Source organism: Anguilla rostrata, chromosome 14 (genome assembly GCF_018555375.3).
Source record: "Anguilla rostrata isolate EN2019 chromosome 14, ASM1855537v3, whole genome shotgun sequence".
In the NCBI taxonomy this organism is placed as follows: Eukaryota; Metazoa; Chordata; class Actinopteri; order Anguilliformes; family Anguillidae; genus Anguilla; species Anguilla rostrata.
In genome coordinates this window covers 33007516-33027129 of record NC_057946.1, presented here as the reverse complement: position 1 = coordinate 33027129, position 19614 = coordinate 33007516, and the positions used below count along the sequence as shown (strand labels likewise).

General features: G+C 43.4%; 1 protein-coding gene and 1 long non-coding RNA gene across 5 annotated transcripts in view; one reads left to right on the top strand and one right to left on the bottom strand.

Moving 5' to 3' along the window:
• The window catches only part of LOC135239765 (uncharacterized), a 37432-nt gene that overhangs the window by 1645 nt on the left and 16173 nt on the right, over nucleotides 1-19614 (bottom strand). The gene's annotated exons all lie outside the window — the stretch shown is intronic.
• Nucleotides 1-19614, top strand: part of LOC135239764 (ras-related protein Rab-3C) — a 44961-nt gene that overhangs the window by 10351 nt on the left and 14996 nt on the right. For all 3 annotated transcript variants that reach the window (XM_064308706.1, XM_064308704.1, XM_064308703.1), the window contains exon 3: nucleotides 15566-15684. In XM_064308706.1, coding sequence (XP_064164776.1) covers nucleotides 15566-15684 — 119 coding nt within the window. The remainder of the gene's footprint in view (nucleotides 1-15565; nucleotides 15685-19614) is intronic.

The following is a 19614-nucleotide window of genomic DNA, read 5'->3' as shown; positions in this document are numbered from 1 at the left end:
GCCATTTAAGCAGAGTGACCTCCTTCAATAAAAGCAATTTAAGACATCACTGCCTGTGAATGATGCTTCATGGACTGGCTGCTAGGTTGTGCTGACCTGAAACTGCAGCGAATCAATGGGGCAGAAGAATGGAGGGCCTAAAATAACAGAAAATAACATTTCCATCACATTTTCAGCTTGTTCAGTTTAAAAATTGGTCCAAAGCTCATATAGAAACCAAATCAGTAGAAAAACATTTTCACGCAACAGATAAGAAGGAAAAGTATTTTAATTGACGTGTGCTGGGCATCACATCAGGAACGACTGACGCACTTAATTTTGGGCTGGGGTCAGGCCTAAGAGTCTGGAGGGGGTGGGCTTAACAGTCTGGTGGCTGGTCAGACCTGGCCATTGATACCCCCTAAGACGGCCTACCATGACTGAACCTGTCTGGCCTTAGGATAAGGAGGTTAAGTCTACCCACCTGGCCTTTGGATGAGGTGGTTACATTTTGGTGGAGTAAACCAGCCTTTAAGATCGAACCTGCCTGGTCATAGCATAAGGAGGTTACATCTACCAACCTGTTTGTTGGGCGAGGCGGTAACATTTTGTGTAATATCCTGTTTTGAGGAGGTGGCAGAATTTAATTAAGCAGACATTCTTATCTCAAGTCATTTTAAGTCAAGTTGCTAAGTCAGGAAATATGCAGCAACAATACTAATGAGTGCTGAGTGTCACAGCATGTAGCAAGTGCCTGTGTGACTTTATAAGCTTACACATTTGGAAGAGGCAGGCCTACATATTCCATTTGATGAAGTGGCCTACATACCTTACGGCAGTTCAGACGAAGTCGCGAACCGAGCCACTGAATAAGCTTCAGTCTGATATAATTACTTAGTGGAGGTACCTGCTTGGCTGCTGGCCAAAGTAAGCAGCTTGCCTTATTGCTTAGATGATGTGGCAGACCAGGTCGTCAGATGAGGTTGGAGGTTGTTAGAATTACATTTAAATCATTTGCAGTGTGCCTACAATGTTTAGGCAATGGGCTGTGGGGAAATTGATTGTTGTATCAGCGGACTTGGTTGATGTCCATGCTTAGTTGCTGGCCTGCAACATGGAAACGTTTAGACAGGAAGGTTACCAGGGTGGTTGCTCATTGCTAGCAACAAAGTGGGGCAAACCTTTCAGTCACACTGGTCATGGCATCTCAAGACCAATTCTTTTTGCAAATGAAGAAAATTAAGCAACAGTGATGTACAGTGTAGAGTAAAATACGTGTTTTAAGGCAAGTCTGAGTGTGCTGGCAGATGGGTTCAGGAAATGATGACTCAGGGAACGGACGTAGGGAAAGAGTAATGGAATCATGATCCAGGGCAGGGGTGTCAAACTGAATTCCCAGGGGGCTGCTGTGTCTGTGGGTTTTTGTGGTATTCTGTCGGTCAGCTGCCATTGAAGGCCCTGAGGAGAAGCTGTAGAGTCTTTGGTGAGTCAGTGGCCTAAGTGAACCACTGGTGCTGAGAACACCCTGAAAACCAGAAGACACCGCAGCCCTCCAGGACTGGAGTTTGACACCTGTGATCTAGGGCATGAGCATGATGGGATAGGGGTGAGGGTACCGGTGGTGTTCGGTGGTGGTTGGCAGGACCTGTGCCAAGCCTACTAGGGCTGAGAGACAGAGAGAGGGAAGATAGGGCCACCATGGCAACAGCCGACGAGATCACCTGGCCTCGCTCACCCCTCTCACAATTGGTCGCTTTGTGGGCGTAATTAAATATGAAACGGGGCGACAGTATACTTGGATATTTAATATTCGCCATGGAGACCTGCACCGGAAGGTCCGTGGCTAAAGGGGAGAGTGAGTGTGAGCTGAGGATAGTGGACTAAGTCTAGGAATCGCTGTAAATGACTGAAACAACAGAGGAAAAACAGATGACGCAAAAGAAAGAGGGGGGTGGCTTTAGATTTAAGGTTTAAGGGATGGTCTTAAAATTTCTATTTCTTTTTTTATTATAAAAAACACCAAACAGTATACTGTATACTATATAGTTGAGCGGAACATCTTGATTTGATTTATTTTTCATTTTAGAATGTTATCATTGAGCAGCAGAGGGATATGTTGCATATATGCTGGCAAATTGAACATCACTGCAGACCAGCCAGTAATTCATTTGTATTTCCCAATAGCATAAAATAAATAATGAAAGTCCAAATTAATGCTTGTTGGAAGTGGCCCCATCACAAACAGCTGCAGTACCACCCCCCCAAACCCCAACCCCAACCCAGTGAGCCATGTCCCCAAGCAGATTGATGGGTCAACATAAATATTATCCAGCATTGTCCGTAACCTGACTCTAACTGCCTACAACTGGAGACAGGGGCCGTGTACCATACTGTATAAACCAAGGTCAGTTACACAGTATAGTGCCTGTGATTTATTTAGGAATTCCACAGTAGCTGTAACTCATTTTTTAGGAAATAATATCTGTTGGCTGCCCATGCCTTTTTAGATAAGCTTGCATGTGCTTTGTTTGGTAGTTGCTTGTGATACAGTACAGTCATTAAAAAACTAAACTACTTTGAATCCAAAACTTCCCCAGAAGTACCCATTCAAGAAATGTTCATTTTTATTATTTTTTTTACAGCACATTAACTTGAAGAAAAACTGCAATCATTTATGTGCTTGTACAACACAGATGGATGTGTGCAAAAAAAAAAAAAAAAAATCAATGGAATCTGACTGCCAAAGCCATTATCATTTGTAACTTTAATAAAATCTACAATACAAACACAATCCATTTACAATCAGCCACACTCATCATATTTATCATTTTAAATGATGAAAGTAAATCAGTGGTAAGGGGTAGTGTAGTAGCAGTGATGGGGTGGCAGACACTGTTTAACAGGGCCCAGAGTCTCAAAATGGATAGCTCATTGTTTGTTGGGTTTCTCGAAGCATTTATTTATTTTTTTTTGCAGTGCGTTGGCGTGCGTTAGGGACAACATCAGACACCAAATATAACTCTGCAGTTATTTCTTTCTTTCCACGGTCTCATTCAGTTGTGCTTTTCATTCAGGTCTCAACAGTCTTGACTGTGAGATGCAAAGCCATGGCAAGACAGGAAATGGATGTCAATCAGGATCAAATGTTATTTGTTTTTCAAGATTGGGTTTTTAAATTTAAATTTAAATTCCCTGGGCCTATGTTCATAGTTCAGTGCCGCAAAAGAATAAAATAGTAAGTGGCTAATAATTGCTTACCCAGACTGCAAAATGCATTTTTAGGTTTTAACGGAAGCTTCCGGCTCATTCCTGTCTGTCACGGATAATTGGCTAACTGAATGCGATCAGCACGCAGGGACCGCAGAGGCAAGCGTTTACACTCTCTGCACTCCATTATTTCGCCATATTTAGTTTAACGGTGGGGCCCTACCCTCAAACACTGGCTTGGAACGTGCCGAGGGGCCCGGTCACATTTCAGGATAAGAGCTGCCATTCACATTCACAGACAGTTTTTCAAAGCTTCATTAATTTCGGAAATGACATTAATCAGACGGGGACCGGCAGGGTACAGAGTCACAGACTCCGCTCTTTGGCAATATTAATATGTACCAGCATTAATTAAGTGCACCGGTCTTTCTGTAATGTAATGAGGACATTCGTCCAAGATGATTACTCATCCATGCACTGAATCACATTTGATTGCTGCTTGCACAGAGCTAGCACACGTACACACATCTGTTTTTAAAAAACAGCCCAAACCCACAGCACCTGAGCGCAGGGTGCAGTACGTCACATAAGTTTCATTTAAATAAAAATTTAAATAAAAATTAAAAAGAAGACATCCTTTGGACAGAGCTGGTGAGGAGCATTATGGGTAACTGGCAGGCTGCCAGAACGCTGCTCTGAATGTGATTTACAGTCACCGAGGGAAGAGCCTCTCCCACAAGCCACATGACTATTCATCTGGCGCTATTTTTACACACGGCTATGCTGCTGCAAAGCCTTCTGGGAGGAAGACTTGAGAGAGCGAGAGAGAAAGAGCGAACGAGAGCCCTGCCCTCTCTCTCCCTCCATCTCTCACCTCCATTCATTTACTGCTTGTTCAGCATAACCCAGGCTGCAGCACTCACACAGCGTCACTGCACGAGTCGCATTTACAATTCCATTCGCAATACAGCAGAGATATGAGGGATGGCTCAGATTCGCAGTACAGCAGAGATATGAGGGATGGCTCAGATTCGCAGTACAGCAGAGATATGAGGGATGGCTCGATCCAAATACACAGATATAGGATTGGCTCTGATTCGCAGCTACAGCGAGTTGAGGGATGCTCAGATTGAAGTACAGCAGAGATAGAGGATGGCTCAGATTCGCAGTACATCCGAATATGAGGGATGCTAGTTCGCAGTACAGCCAGAGATATGAGGATGGCTCAGATCGCAGTACAGCAGAGTGAGGTTTGCTCAATTCAGCAGTACAGCAGAGATATGAGGGATGGCTCAGATTCGCAGTACAGCAGAGATATGAGGGATGGCTCAGATTCGCAGTACAGCAGAGATATGAGGGATGGCTCAGATTCGCAGTACAGCAGAGATATGAGGGATGGCTCAGATTCGCAGTACAGCAGAGATATGAGGGATGGCTCAGATTCGCAGTACAGCAGAGATATGAGGTTTGGCTCAGATTCGCAGTACAGCAGAGTAGACTCTCTGGGAAAAGCAGCCTTATCTGATGAGTAGATGTTCCAGCCACATGAGCATAGACCAGACCATAGAGTTAACCTGGGAGGTGCAGAAAACAGACACATACCGCGCCCTCCATAACGTTTGGGACAAAGACATTTTTGGTTTACTTGATTTGGCTCTGTACTTCAGTTTTAGATTTGTAAATCAGAGAATTTACATGTGGTTAAAGTGCTGATCCTCTGCTTTTTTCATGCATTTTGGTTTTACCGTGTAGAAATTACAGCACAGAAAAAACAGCTGACAATTTGTCAAACCAAATGTGAACGGTTTGATTACAGATCTAAACTTGTGAAGTACAGAGCAATAAAACCAAAAAAATATGCCTTTGTCCCAAACATTATGGAGAGCACTGTATATACAAATATTCAGCTTTGCCTGGATGATTCATGACCAGCTGGCTAATTTAATTTTAAATCTGCTGATTTACACCTAAAAAACACAAACATAAAAGTAACAGGAATTATAGCACTAGCCAGGAAGCCAAGAAGCCTCACAGACAGAGTGCAAGAAGCTGTGAAATCACTGTGACATTATCTGATGGTAAAAGCCTGATAGAATATGTTCCGGTAGGAAGGAGAGACTGCTTTAACACCCCTCCCGCTGCGAGAGAAGCCAGCGCTAATTCAGGCCCAGAACCTCAAATAACAGCAGCTGTGGTGTCACCAGCGCCTGAGATTTTTTATTCTGCTGTGGCATCAAACCGCCATTTTCTGCTCTCCCCAGACTCTAGCGGGAGGCTGTTCTCCCGACACACGCTCTGGTGGGAGGCTGTTCTCCCCACACACGCGCTGGTGGGAGGCTGTTCTCCCCACACACGCTCTGGTGGGAGGCTGTTCTCCCCACACACGCTCTGGTGGGAGGCTGTTCTCCATGTATGTGCTCAAGCGGGAGGCTGTTCTCCCCACACATGCTCTGGTGGGAGGCTGTTCTCCCCACACACGCTCTGGTGGGAGGCTGTTGTCCCCACACACGCGCTGGTGGGAGGCTGTTCTCCCCACACACGTGCTGGTGGGAGGCTGTTCTCCCTGTATGTGCTCAAGCGGAAGGCTGTTCTCCCTGTACACGCTCTGGCGGGAGACTGTTCTGTCTGTACACTCTCTAAAGGGAGGCTGTTCTGTCTGTACACTCTCTAAAGGGAGGCTGTTCTGTCTGTACACTCTCTAAAGGGAGGCTGTTCTCTCTGTACACTCTCTAGCGGGAGGCTGTTCTCCCCGCACGCGCAGATTGAAGAGGGGCTGGACAGGAGTCTTGGCAGGGCCTTCGCAGTGGGATATTACACAGGAAGTGACACACAAAGATGAAGTTCTCTCACAGCTTGATTGTGCTTTGGTGGGAACGTCTCAGCTTTTGTCTTCTTTAAAATAGAGCCAAGAATAGTCATGTCTGAAATGAATCTCTGTATTGTGTTTGATTGATGCCTTTGTGTCTGCGTGAATTACAAACCAAAGCATGTTGGGGGAAAAATGACAACTGTCAAGCAGACAATGTCGAACAAAGCAGACCAAAAGCAATAACGGTTTCTTGATTGCAAAGAGTGAACATGTAATATAGAGCTGAAGGTTTACAGTACCTGAGAAACCCAAGCTCAATAAACAGAACATATAAACGTCTATACCCATCCAATACTTGGTCACAGTCTCAAGCAAAGTGTTCAAGTCAAACAGATGTTCCACAGGCAGTGCTGCTTTAAACGTTCACCATCAATAGAACGGCTGATTTTCCTTATCTATTGGAGTTGAGTTGACAGGTTCCTCCTTTCAGTAAAATCGAGAAGGATTCTAGTCTAGTCTCCATTAGGTTGACATTCATTTGACTGATTTAAGATGAGCCTAAAACAAATCATTAAGTGGGCGTCAGGTCGTTAGCCTGTGGCTTTAGCTAGCACCATTGGGCTGTTTATGCCTAACAGGAAGATATGCCATTGGTCTGAATTATGGGCACTGCCTCTTTAAAACAGTAGAGCACATGTAGATGAGAGCTTCAAGAGAAGCCAGCATTGCTGGCTGCACAAGTACAGTAATGACATGGCTGAGGGTGAAAGCGATCCCCAGCTGTGGCAAGGCTGAGATGCGTGTTCAGCCTGGGCTTATTTGCATTCTGTGTGTGTGTGGGTGTGTGTGTGCGTGTGTGTGCGTGTGTGTGTGAGAGAGAGAATGACAGATGAGTGTATGAGAGTGTGGTTGTGTGTCTGCGTGCCTGTCTGCCTGCGTGTGTGTGTGTGTGTGTGTGTGCGTGCGTGTGTCTGCGTGCCTGCCTGCCTGTGTGTGTGTGTGTCTCTGTGCCTCTGTGTGTGTGTGTGTGAGGGATGATTATTTACTTTGGGTGGGCCTGCGGTGGCAGCCCAGGGTTGACCCACAGAGAGCAGGCCGGGGTGCTGAGAGCCAGAGTGGGGCGTGTATAATCACACACAGGCTAATGATATTTCTGCTGTTTGCCCTCCTGCGCCCCACTAACACCTTTCATGCCATGACTCTGCGTGCCCCCCCCCCGCCCCCCATCCCCCCAGTCCCAGCCCTGCAGCCAGCGAGATGATCAATGCCCTCCCGCTAACTCCCACATACCGCACATCTAATGTGACACGGCCCCTCCCCTGCTACTCAGCATGGCCACTCCCACAGTACCGGCAAAATATGACAGGCAGGAGACAACCTGTGTGTGTGTGTGTGTGTGTGTGTGTGTGTTTTAAGGGGGAGGGGGTAGTAGAACCATCTGGGGGGTTTTTATCTGGAGTTGGGCGCTTCAATATTGAGTTTCTGGTAGATGTGGAACCAGAAACTCAATGGTGAAGTGCCCAAACTCCGAATGAAAACCCCATACATTAGAGTAGCGTAAAATGTCACCTTCCTTACCGATTAATTCTTAGACTGCTCCCTACACACTGTGCTCTAAATTAGTTCTGTGTAAGTCCAAAGACGAGCAGATTTCTGCGGCAATAATCAAAAGCTTCAAAGCGAGTGCTTAATTGGAGACCCTCCTGGAGTTCAAGACTTCAGTGCAGGGAAAAATATTGTTATGCTAATTATTTTTCCTTCTAGTGGAGGCTTTTATATTGTCTGGGTGATTAAAAAGACTCTTCCTCTAATGGACACTAAAGTGCAATGAAAAGAACAGGTTCCAGATAGCCACCCCCCTGTTATTTTCAGAATTTTAACAGAGGCCCAGGAAGGCTGGAAACAGCTGGGGGCAAACATGAGTCATAGCGGTTCTTCAATTAAACTCCTCTGGATACTCACCAATTAGCTAATATTAAAGCTATCTTCCATAGCGTTTGTTTGTTTGTTTCACGATGTGTACAATTAAAGTTACCACTCAGATCTCAAGAGTACTATTGTACAAACAATACCGCTATACTGCAACCCAATGCCATTAGACTACGCTACTACAGCAAATTGGAATGTGTTTAATTTCAAAAGAGACTTAGGAGTAAAGGTTGATCAAAGCCTTTCGGGTTCTAAGCACTGTGCTGTAGCAGTAAAATGGCCAACAGAATGCTAGGATATATATAGTCAAAAGTGTCACGGTTTCTGTGCAGGTAGATCATTTTTCTGTGCCTGCACCGGCTCAGTGGTTAGCATTCCGATTAGCCACTCGGCTAATCGTTATTTTGGTGTGTGGGGACGATTAGTTCGAGCTTGCAGATTAGCCACTCGGCTAATCGTTATTTTTGGTTCCTGTGGGAGGATTGTTCCTGCTTGAACATTCCATGCATTCCTGCAGGGTTACCTCTGATCTGTTTCACCTGTGGGTTGCTCACTTCTTCCACTGATTACCAGCCACACCTGTGGCTGGGTATTTAAAGCGTCAGTAGGCAGTGGAACGGTGCTTGAGTGTAACGTGTTTTGCTCTAGCCAGTTCCCTGTCGTATTTCTGAGGAAGGTGTAAGGATTTTAAGAACAAAGAAATTTAAAAGAATTCTGACTTCAGTTTGTTTGTTTTTTTTGGAGAAAGGTATTAGGACGGTATATGTCCAGATTCTGAGGCTGGTGGTTTTAAGGGGTTATTGTGTCGCCGTTGGGGCACAAACCTTTCTGCCTCTTACTAACCAGTTTCCCCCCTGGTTTTAGTTGGCCTCAGAACTTCTTCTGTTTGTTTTTTGAAAAGACATTTTCTTTCTCTCTGCTTCGGGTCGAAGTCGTTTTTTCTTTTCTTTTCCCTGTTCCTTTATTTTCTTTATATACTCCTTCTTCCTCAGTTACCCGTTTAGGGGTTTATTCATTTTTTGGGATACATCCCTTAGGAGTATAGCACCCCCTTCTTATTTCGTCTCTCACGAGACTCAGTGGTTACTGGAGTGCCCCTTTGGTAACTTATAGATCCCCTGTTTGGTCGCGTCTGGTCTTCACACTTCCCCTCCCTCACACAAAAGTATTGAGTATAAATTCAAGGGATGATGCTTATTTTATTCAATACATTTGTTAGGCCACACTTGGAGCTTTGTGTGCAGTTCTGTGGACCGTACTACAAGAAAGATATAGAGGCTCTGGAAAAGGTTCAAAGAAGGGTAACCAAACTGATTCCTGGTATGAAAGATAAAAGCTATGAGGAAAGACTTGATGCATAATCTCTTTAAGCTTAGTAAAGGCTTGGGGTGATTTGTTTGAGGCGTTTAAATTCATAAAGGCGGGTTAACGAAGTGAACTACCAGAGATTCTTCAGGGTGAGTTCTGTTAGTAGAACAAGGGGACATAAATGGAAAGCATGCAGAGAATGGTCAATGTATGGAATAGCCTGCCAGGTCACATAGTAGAGGCAGAAAACCTGGGGGTTTTCAGGACCAGGCTTGATACAGTGTTAGATAACTTACAGACTAAATGGTATCAGAGCACTAGATACAAATTAGATTGGAAAATGGTGAGCATGTCAGGCTGAATGGCCTGCTCTCGTCGTTATGTTATGTTACTTTCAGATACTTTGAATTAGTCATTTGAAAACTAGTATTATTTTTCAAATGACAAGTGTGTGGATATTTCTAGAATAGCACAGAATATTTTTTTCCCACAGTATCATGACTTTTTCAAAATTACTTAAATGAGCATTTCTTTATAAGGGATTCAAACAAGTATTTGAGAGACTTTTCAGGATCCATCATGTTATTATGTGAAAATAAATACACGTTTGATGTAAACGAAGGGGATTGAGCAGGTAATCTATGAACGGCTTAGTGTTTCATTGGGATTCTTGAAAAGTATTGGTGGTTGTTAATTTCAATACCATCAACAATGGACAGTTTAACAGCATTGTGCTTTGCTGAGAACCACATACTGTATATGGCAAAATGAAAGTTTAATACCTTCTTTGTGTGCATAATGTTGCTCCCTGAGGGCAGTTGTAAACTGTGTTGTATTTGCCATTTGCAGTAAAAATTCCCAGCTGGAAGTATTGTTCACTTTCTGAGTTTTTAAACATTAATTTAAATTTTAATGCATGTTTCCGATTGGCCCAGACATTTTTTTTATGTGCAACGAAGGACATTTTAAATATTAACAGAAGATTCTGACGACCTGCCAGTTTTACAATGGCTGGCACTGGAGCATTTGAGGGCACCAGTGGCCTGAAGCTAGGAAATACAGTTGATGAAACGAAACAATTTTCACAGAGATATTGTGGCTTCAGGGATGATGTGTATATTACCTGAATATTCTTCAAAAAAAAAAAGTTTTATATAATCGGCTAGAACTACTTCTTGATGCGCATGCACCCTGAGACCAATGCGCCCGAGGAAACAGCTCAGAAGGAAAGTAGTACCGGCAAAATATAGAAACTGATACTTGTAATTGTGAATAAATGCAATAAAATACATCTGTTCATATGTAAATATCCTAAATATCTGTAATCTTTATCCGAAATGTTCTGTAAATATCTGGAATATCCCTCATCGTGTACAAAAACTATTTGGGCCAATCAAAATTATACACTCAAACTTAAATATAAAGAAATCAAAAAAGTTAACCATCACACTAATAAATAGTCAGTTCAGTGCAGAGAGAGTACTGAATGGTATTCTGGCAGGTATCAGTCTACCAAAATAACAGCATTACTGGTTTATATTTCAGCAAACATTTTTCCATTTTAGGGTATATGGTGATGTGTGAAAATATTTTTACATTGAATATGAAAGCTATATTTATAGTATTGTATCATTTATATTTGGCCTTTGGGTGTGTACTTTATAGAGTCAGACTATCATAATTATATACTGAATTTAAAGTAAACTGCTGGCACCTCCAGTGGCCTTTCTTTACTGAAAAGACTGGAGTGCTGGTTCCAGGGCAAGTGCATGTGAAGACGTGGAGTAGTCTGCAACACCTAAAAAACAATGCCCTGCAATAAAAATAAATAAATATATAAGATGTAGATCCTTTCATTTACTGTAAGTTGTGAACCACCACACACCAGTTATATAACCAGGTCCATACATTTTCATTGTACATTTTTCAGTTTTTTAAATTTTTTTTTAAACACTTAAAAAAAAAAAAGAAAAAGAACTGCACCAAACTGAAATGATTCAAAATGGATGACTGCATGACGCACACTGCTATACTGCCAAGTAAAAAAAACAAACAACAAAAAAAAAGAAACAGTTGATGTCAAATGGTTTCTTTTGTGAATTAAACTGCAGCATTTTAGTGCAAGGCAAGCGGTAGAGCCTGGCTGGCTTTTGCTTTTGATTGGTCAGCCCATCCCCTAAATGACTAATACACTCTCTGGCCCTAATTTATGGGCCAATGAAAGGATAAAGGGTCTGGCCACAGGAGGCAAGAATCAATACCGCCGTCCGCTAATCTGCAGCTGAAGCCCTGGACCTGGGCCAGATGCAGGCGCAGGAGAGCAGACTGGCCACCAGGGGGCCAATCGCAGAGCATTACCCAGAGAGGCCTTCATTACCGCGAACAAACCTGAGAGCACAGGGGGCTGAGTGTGGAGCATTACCCAGAGCGCCTTTCATTACCGCGAACCAACCACAGCGTACTGGGGGCTGAGTGCGGAGCGTTATAGTATATCCAGTATGAGGCACTCTTTGAGTCCAAGCAACGCTACCTTGGGTAATCTTACCTTTGAGCAGTCCTCTGATCTACACCTGTTACACGAGGCGATCTTTATAATAACGACATGAGAGGGAATTCTGAATCAGGCAGGGCTGTCATGCGCCCGGATGGTTTATCTTTGGCTTAGGCCTGCTCTTAGCCTTTCCATGTTCAGAGGATGTGTTCTGGTTCTGTTCAGCCCCAAACACCCCCCATTTTGTACAAGACAAAGCTTGAAAACGTGCAGCCATCTTGGAGACATAAATTAGTAGTAACGGTGTTTTGTGGTGGCATCTGCTAAAACCTTCATAAAGAACCTGTCATTGCAAAGGGCGGCTTTGGAAAATAACAAGATTTGAAGGGGAGATGTTCCGATGGTGTCCATTTTGGATTATCAGCAGTCACTCAAGGAGCCTTTTTGCATGGACTCACATTAATTTAACCACACAGAGAGCTGGAATGGGAGTACAACATGAGCCTTGATGTACAGTCATGTCAGAGCTGGCACTACCCACCTATTGCACTGAAGCACTGTAAATTAAGGTCATATTTGAGCCCCCCGGTATGGTGCTACGGTGGTGTGATTTTGTGGAGAGGTTTTAAGGCCTTGACTGACATACTGATTAAAGACACACTTAGATTATTCTGTGCTCTGAATGGGCAGTCATCTGTGAGACCCCGGTTAACTGGAATTAATTACATCACACACCCCTAAATACACGGGAGTAGGTGTGGACATCTGGGAAATGTAGTAATCAAGCAGACAAATGCATGAGTGTACAATGAATTCTTAGATGTGTAGGATGGCCATATTTTGAAAATAGAAAACCAGCAAACATTAGTTCAGTATTTTCAGTATTGCACATGCATTAAAATAATAATAATAATAATAATAATAATAATAATAAAAATAACCCCCTTTCCAAGCTTGGCAAAGCAGGACATCTTAGAGTTTTAAAGATATTTGACTGGACGACAGGGTGCTCAGTGAGAGGGCTTTCCACTGTACATAAGCACACATGACAGCCAGCCAGGAAAATTAGATATCCAAAGATAATAAAGAGATCAGGAAAATTAGCATTTCATTACTACATTTTTCCTCATTTTAAGGTGAAAAAAGTTTGCGCTTATATATAATGTAAGAACACTAAATTTAGGTTTCAGAATGTTTTCTTTCCCCCTTTTGCTATAGCTTGAAATAAAGCCAATGAAGACTGGAAGATGAAAACTCCTCAGGCGTAGCTTATTTTTTGTAAAACGATGAAAAATGCTTGGGTGCCAATAATTTTGCCCACCACTGCCATATATAATATATATTTGAAACTGCCTCTCTTATATTTATGCAAAAGTGCACTCCCCACCCCATCCGAGGGGTCTCCTCCTGTTTACTACCCTTCAGGGACCAGCTGTGTCCTGTGCTCAGCTGTGTCAGCTTTCAAACTGAAGAAGAAAGATTTGCGATTGGTTTTTACACTAAATGTTTTATCTTATCTCATTATCTTATGTATTTATCACACTGATTTAATATTAGTTTTAGAAGTCTTAATTTCTGTTAATTTTTAATGATTTTTAATTTTTAATTTCTAATTTAATTTCTGTTGCACTTACTAACTTGCAACTCTGCAATTCTAAATGTTAAAAAACATTTTTAAAGGCTTATTTATCATACTGATTTAATAAATTGTTTTTAAGTCTGAGTGTAACTGTTTTTCATTTCTGCTTTAATTTTTAATGATTTTTATTTTGGTTGCACTTACTAACTTGCAATTCTTTTTGCATTTCATGTTTTAAAATTGTAAAGATTATTTACCACACCGTTTTAATATTTGTCTTTCAATTTTGTCTTTGTGTTTCAATCTCTGTAATTGGACACCAATGTAAATGAAGATTCATCCTCTGTGGTTTCTGGGGATGAAATAATGGTTGGTTGATTGATTGATTGACTGAGGAAGCAGCTGATAGAGCCAGTATGCAGTGGAGACAATGGGCCTGGACGATGCCATCAGGTTTATATGGCCCTGGGGTCTATTTGCACACCCGAGCTGCACCTGCAGACCTTATCAGACCTTCTGTTTAAAGTAATTGAGGTCCCCCCACCCCACTGGCTGTGGTGCAGCCAGTAAACACGAGCTCATCGGCCATAAAGGACCACCCCCCCCCCCCACCCAACAAAACGGTCATGTGTTTCCCGAGGCTCTCCTCTGCCCTGTGACTGCGCCTCTGCTTGAGGGTTTCTCTGTGGTGTGTTTGTGTGTGTGTGTGTTTGTGTGTTTGTTTGTGTGTTCGTGCGAGTGAATTTGTGGCGCAGTGGCGCTTTCTGATAAGGAGAACAGTCCTTTGCGGCCTTACGGTGGGAATGAAACTCTGCCACTTAGTCACGGGTCATTTCACGCAGATTTAAATTATGAAATGATAGGGTTCTGTTTCTTTAGGTTCTGTCTGGGGTTTCGCTCTCTGCGTTTGGGTTTTTTTAGAAAGCATAATACAGCAGCAGTATAATCTGTTCTGCCTAATGCCCGTAGTGGCCGTTAGGAAAGGCATCCAATCACTGTGCCAGAGGGAGACACAGGTGGATGTGGATTAGATGGAGACCAAGGAAATTAAATAGGTTTTTTTTTTTGCTGAAAAACTGTTTGTTCTCAGGAATGAAATTCTGCCCATTCTGATTTTGTTGAACTGTCTGAACAATGCTTTGGTAGCAAGTTTCAAAATGGGAAAAAATATTACTGTATTTTGCAGGAAATGTGATGTGTGCACCAGTTGTCCCCTTTTAAAAAGTGTTTTGCACACACATCTGATATGGTGGCTCGCTCATTGGTGCCATTTTTTTCCCTTGATGGTAGACTCGCACGCCTTCCACCCACACCACCGCCTCCACCCCACCACGCTTCAGCCAATCGCATGTCGCCAGCCTCTATCACAAATTCAGAAACTCCAGCCACCCGCTCACCTAGCCAGCTAGCTCGTAGTAATGCCACTGCAAAGAGAAGTCTCCTTTTAAATCCGTTTTGCATGTCTATGAACTGCTAGCCAGCTAGCTCATAGCCATGTCTCTGCAAATATAGCAGTTTCTAAATCACTCATTGGAGGGCAATTATTTCCTGGCTGTCTAGCTTTGATGCCAATCACAAAACCCCAGTTAACAAGCAAGCTAGCTAACTGGCATCTCTAACTTGGTTTAATTCAGGGTTGTCCAGTCTTCATTCAAAAGGGCTGGTGTGGGTGCAGGTTTTTGTTTTAGCTAAGTACTACGATACCCGAATCAACTGATTAACTAATCATGGTCTTCAATCAAGACATTGATAAATAGAATCAGTCTTAGCGTCAGGCTAAAACAAAAACCTGGACCCACACCAGCCCTTTTCAGACGAAGACTAGACACTCCCGGTTTAATTCAATTCAGTGACGTTTTTGCATCAAATAATGCACAGGGATAACAAAGAGGGGGTACATATTGTGGCTATATGTATTTGTAAGGTGATAGCTTACTAGATGTTTCCTAGGTATCTGCTGCAGCTCACCCTGATACAATGGAACTCAAGGGACCCATATTTTTGTGGTGCTCAGTGCGCCAAAAAAAACAAAAAGAACAAAAGACATGCGAAAACACTGCTCCTTTAAAAACCTTCCCATTGTGCTCTTGTTGCTTCAGTACATATCCAGCTGAATAAATAGACGACATGTAGTGAGTGTCATGTGGCGGTGGGCTGTAGGTACTGTACCAGCATCTGGCTACCTGCCTAAAATGTATTCTGAATGTATTTGGCTCAGGTGTGTTTCTGTTTATTAAATATATATTTTTTTTTGCATACGCAGGACACGGCTGGTCAGGAGCGCTACAGGACCATCACCACAGCGTACTACCGCGGCGCCATGGGCTTCATCCTCATGTATGACATCACCAACGAGGAGTCCTTCGGGGCGGTCCAGGACTGGTGAGTCTCATTCCCCCGTCAAGCCCACCCCTCTCCCCCCCAGACTGCACGTCGTGCACCCCTCAGTGCGCTGTATAACAAGGGGGAAGGGGGTAGCACATGCCAGGGTAGCTAGGGTTGCCAGTTGCAGAATTCGTCAAAACCAGACAAACATGCACAGCTGGAAGCATAATCGTGGACAAGGAGGCCAGGAGCTGTTGCAACTGGGGGGGGGGGGGGCAGTTCTAACATCAGACCAGGGAGTCACTGACACACAAATTTATTACAAACTACAGGTAAATTTCTCCCATCAATTACGCTTACCAGACATGACATTGTCACCCCGGGGGTGTACGAACACAACGCACCTCATCCCAACGCAAGGTAGACATGTGGAAACCCCCCAGGAGGTGGGGAGGTTCCCCCACGGCCAGCTTCTGCCTTGTGTCTGTGCCAGATTGCCGGGCAGAAGCCTCATTATATTAAGCCGAAACATTTTGGTTGTCAGAAGTTATCCGGTCAAGGCCAAAGCATCATTTTCTTTGGCTTAATATAATAAAGGATTTGGGTTTTCCAGTGCAAGGGATGCTGCTTTACTGGATGTTATACAATTAAACTTTAACCCTCCTGTTATGTTGCGGGTCAAATTGACCCTTTTTAAAGTTTGAAAATCTAGGAAAAATACTTAAAATTATTTTTTCAGTATGAAACTTCTTCTACTGGCCTTAATTAGTGTAATCAACATTTTAAATGAAAATGGTTCATTTCATGTATTTGCAAACCCCCCCTGTATGGGGATTGACCCGGGAACATTTTTGCTGTACCTAAAAAATGAACAGAACAGGAGGGTTAAGCCAGTCCTTTTACAGACCCCGGTCATAGGTCAGCTCTATACTGAAAGACAGCAAGGAAAAATAATGATGTCAAACAGATCTTTAGATGGAACTGCACAGTTTATCTTTGTCGTAGATATTGATCTCCACATTGAGTTATACTGAACTTATTGGTAAGGTCTAAAACTGTATTGCACAGAATTCTATTTACTGGTTGAAATATCCGGTCGGTTTCATATCCGCCATTTCCTGTCTCCAGGGGACGTGAGCCAATGTCCATCACAGCTCTTGTTAGAGACCAGCAGACAGCTGTGCTCTTAGACCTGATCCCCATCTGAGCAGGGTGCTTTATATCAGCTTACATAATTCAGAACTCCGTCATGCCCTACCTTGACTCAGGGTACCTGTGTGTGATGTCATGTTAGAGTGCTGAACAGAACGGATCTGGCCCCTGAGTTTACAAACAGCCAAGAGAAACTCGTGTGTGTGTGCAAACTGCCTGAACGCAGTGTGTGTGCAAACTGCTTGAACACAGTGTGTGTGTGCAAACTGCCTGAACACAGTGTGTGTGTGCAAACTGCCTGAACGCAGTGTGTGTGCAAACTGCTTGAACACAGTGTGTGTGCAAACTGCCTGAACACAGCCTGTGTACAGACTGCCTGAACGCAGTGTGTGTGTGCAAACTGCCTAAACACAGCCTGTGTACAGACTGCCTGAACACAGTGTGTGTACAGACTGCCTGAACGCAGTGTGTGTGTGCAAACTGCCTGAACCAGTGGTTCTCAAACTCGGTCCTGGGGGACCCCTGTGTATGCTGGTTTTCATTTCAATCCCAGAATTTTAACAAGCTGTTAATTTTTCTTAATTAGGTGCTTTTCATGTTTTAGTGCTGGGGTCCCCAGTCTTATCCAGAAAGGGCCAGTGTGGGTGCACACACCTGATCCTGATTCTACTAATCGATGCTTAGCAATGACTCTAGTGATTTATTAGTAGAATCAGGTATGTGCACTGACACTGGGCCTTTCTGGAACCCCAGCTCGTCCTTTTGGCGAGCTACATGGAATTCAGTTAATATTTCATTTTTGAATGAGCCTGACATATGCTTAAACATACACAATGTTCACAGGGCACCGTACAATATAACCGCACAACATCGCTATGCTAAAGAATTGTATGGGGATCATATGTTGTGACAGTGAAGCTGCGTGGGGGAGGCAGTGTAGTATAATGGATAAGTCGCTGGTCTTGTAGCCTCAAAGGTCGCAGGTTCGATTCCTGGGCAGGGCACTGCTGTTGTACCCTTGGGCAAGGTACTAAACCCGCATTGCTTCAGTATATATCCAGCTGTATAAATGGATGCAATGTAAATTCTATGTAAAAAGTTGTGTAAGTCGCTCTGGATAAGAGCGTCTGCTGAATGCCTGTAATGTAATGCGTTTGTGGCTGTGTAAGTCACTCTGGATAAATGCTTGTAATGTAATGTAATGCGTTTGTGGTTGTGTGATTCTCAGCTCTCTTGTAGTGCCCTGGTTAGAGTATGGTAGAGTATGCAGAGTTTGGTAGTGAGTTTATCCTCTGGCATAGCGGAGCCAAATCTCAAACTTGAATGCTGAAGGATCGCAGCATCTGGAGGCTTCCAATGCGTTTCAGTGCCTAAGTGCTTCATTTAATTCAGCTATTGGCTCAAGTCTGCATACTTTGTTTCCAAGCCATAAATCAGCTGCTGATTTAAAAGTAAACCATAAAAAACTGCAGATACAGCTGCCCTCCAGGACTGGAGTTAAACCTGCAGACACTGCGGCCCTCCAGGACTGGAGTTAAACCTGCAGACACTGCGGCCCTCCAGGACTGGAGTTTGAGGCCACACCTTTAATGTGCTCAGCAGTCAATATGTCAATATATTATTCAATATGCAAATGACGAATGTTAGCAGATAATTTCTGAACAAACCATTTACATTTTTCATATTTTAGGTATTCCCAGAGCAATAAGCGAAGAAAATGATTAATGGGCATCACGGTGGTGCAGTGGATAGCACTGTCGCCTCATAGTAAGAAGGTTTTGGGTTTGAATTCCAGCTGGGGCCTTTCTGTGTGGAGTTAGCATGTTCCCCACATGCCCGGGTGGGTTCCCTTCCGATTTCCTCCCACAGTCCAAAACATGCAGGTTAGGCTACTTGGGAGAAGCGTTAACAGGTCGTTGCTGCAGACGAGTATGCGTGCTCAGTAAACCCACGCTGTATAAATAAAGCTTAATTAGATAAATTATAATTCAACATTCCAATTAGTGATTAATGAGAACCGCAATGGTGGGGTCAAGACACCCTAGTGATAGGAAATCCTTTATCACTAGTCATGGGGAAGGGAAGATGGAGAGTAAAGTTTTTTTTTTTTTGCGAATAGGGGAATATAGGGTAGATGTCCCCATCTACCCCCAGATTTGGAAGAGGGGAAACACTTAATACAGCCTTTTTACAAACGGGTAACTGGTGCTGGAAAAGCTATTGTCTGGTGCACAGCAGAGTATGCAACAAAGCAAGGCTTTGGCCAGATTTTGTTTGTGTAGCTGCGCTCTCCATTTTAAGTCATTTGGATGTCTCCAGCCTCTGTGCTCTGAGCTTGGAAATTCATAAATATTTAATGAAATCAAAATGAAACGCCACAGCGTGGGCAACACCAGCAGCGTACAGCCTGAGGAGGCATTACTGCCACCCCCCCCCCCCCCCCGCACCCCCCAACCAAGAGAAATGCTCTTATTCAGCAGCACTGTATTCTCTGGATCTCACACAGCTCTTTCTGCTACACGTTCCACATCGACTGTAATATCATCCCTGGTCAATATAATACCGGACACTACAATATAAGCCTGGAAACGGATTCTGGAAATGAAAATGCAGAAATGCAGAAACCTATGGGATTAGATTACATGTAAAATTATTCAGCAGATTTGAAAAAGTGACCCTCATCTCCAGGGTATCAAAATGGCTGCCGTTGCATTTTCTCATGGTGGCTTACGTCTCTCAGCTGTTCTTACACAAACCAAAAAGCTGGCAGTGTGCTGTTCGACAGTACCATTCCTCAGTTTAAGCCGGCTAGATTTGGTTGAAAAGTGAAAGTTT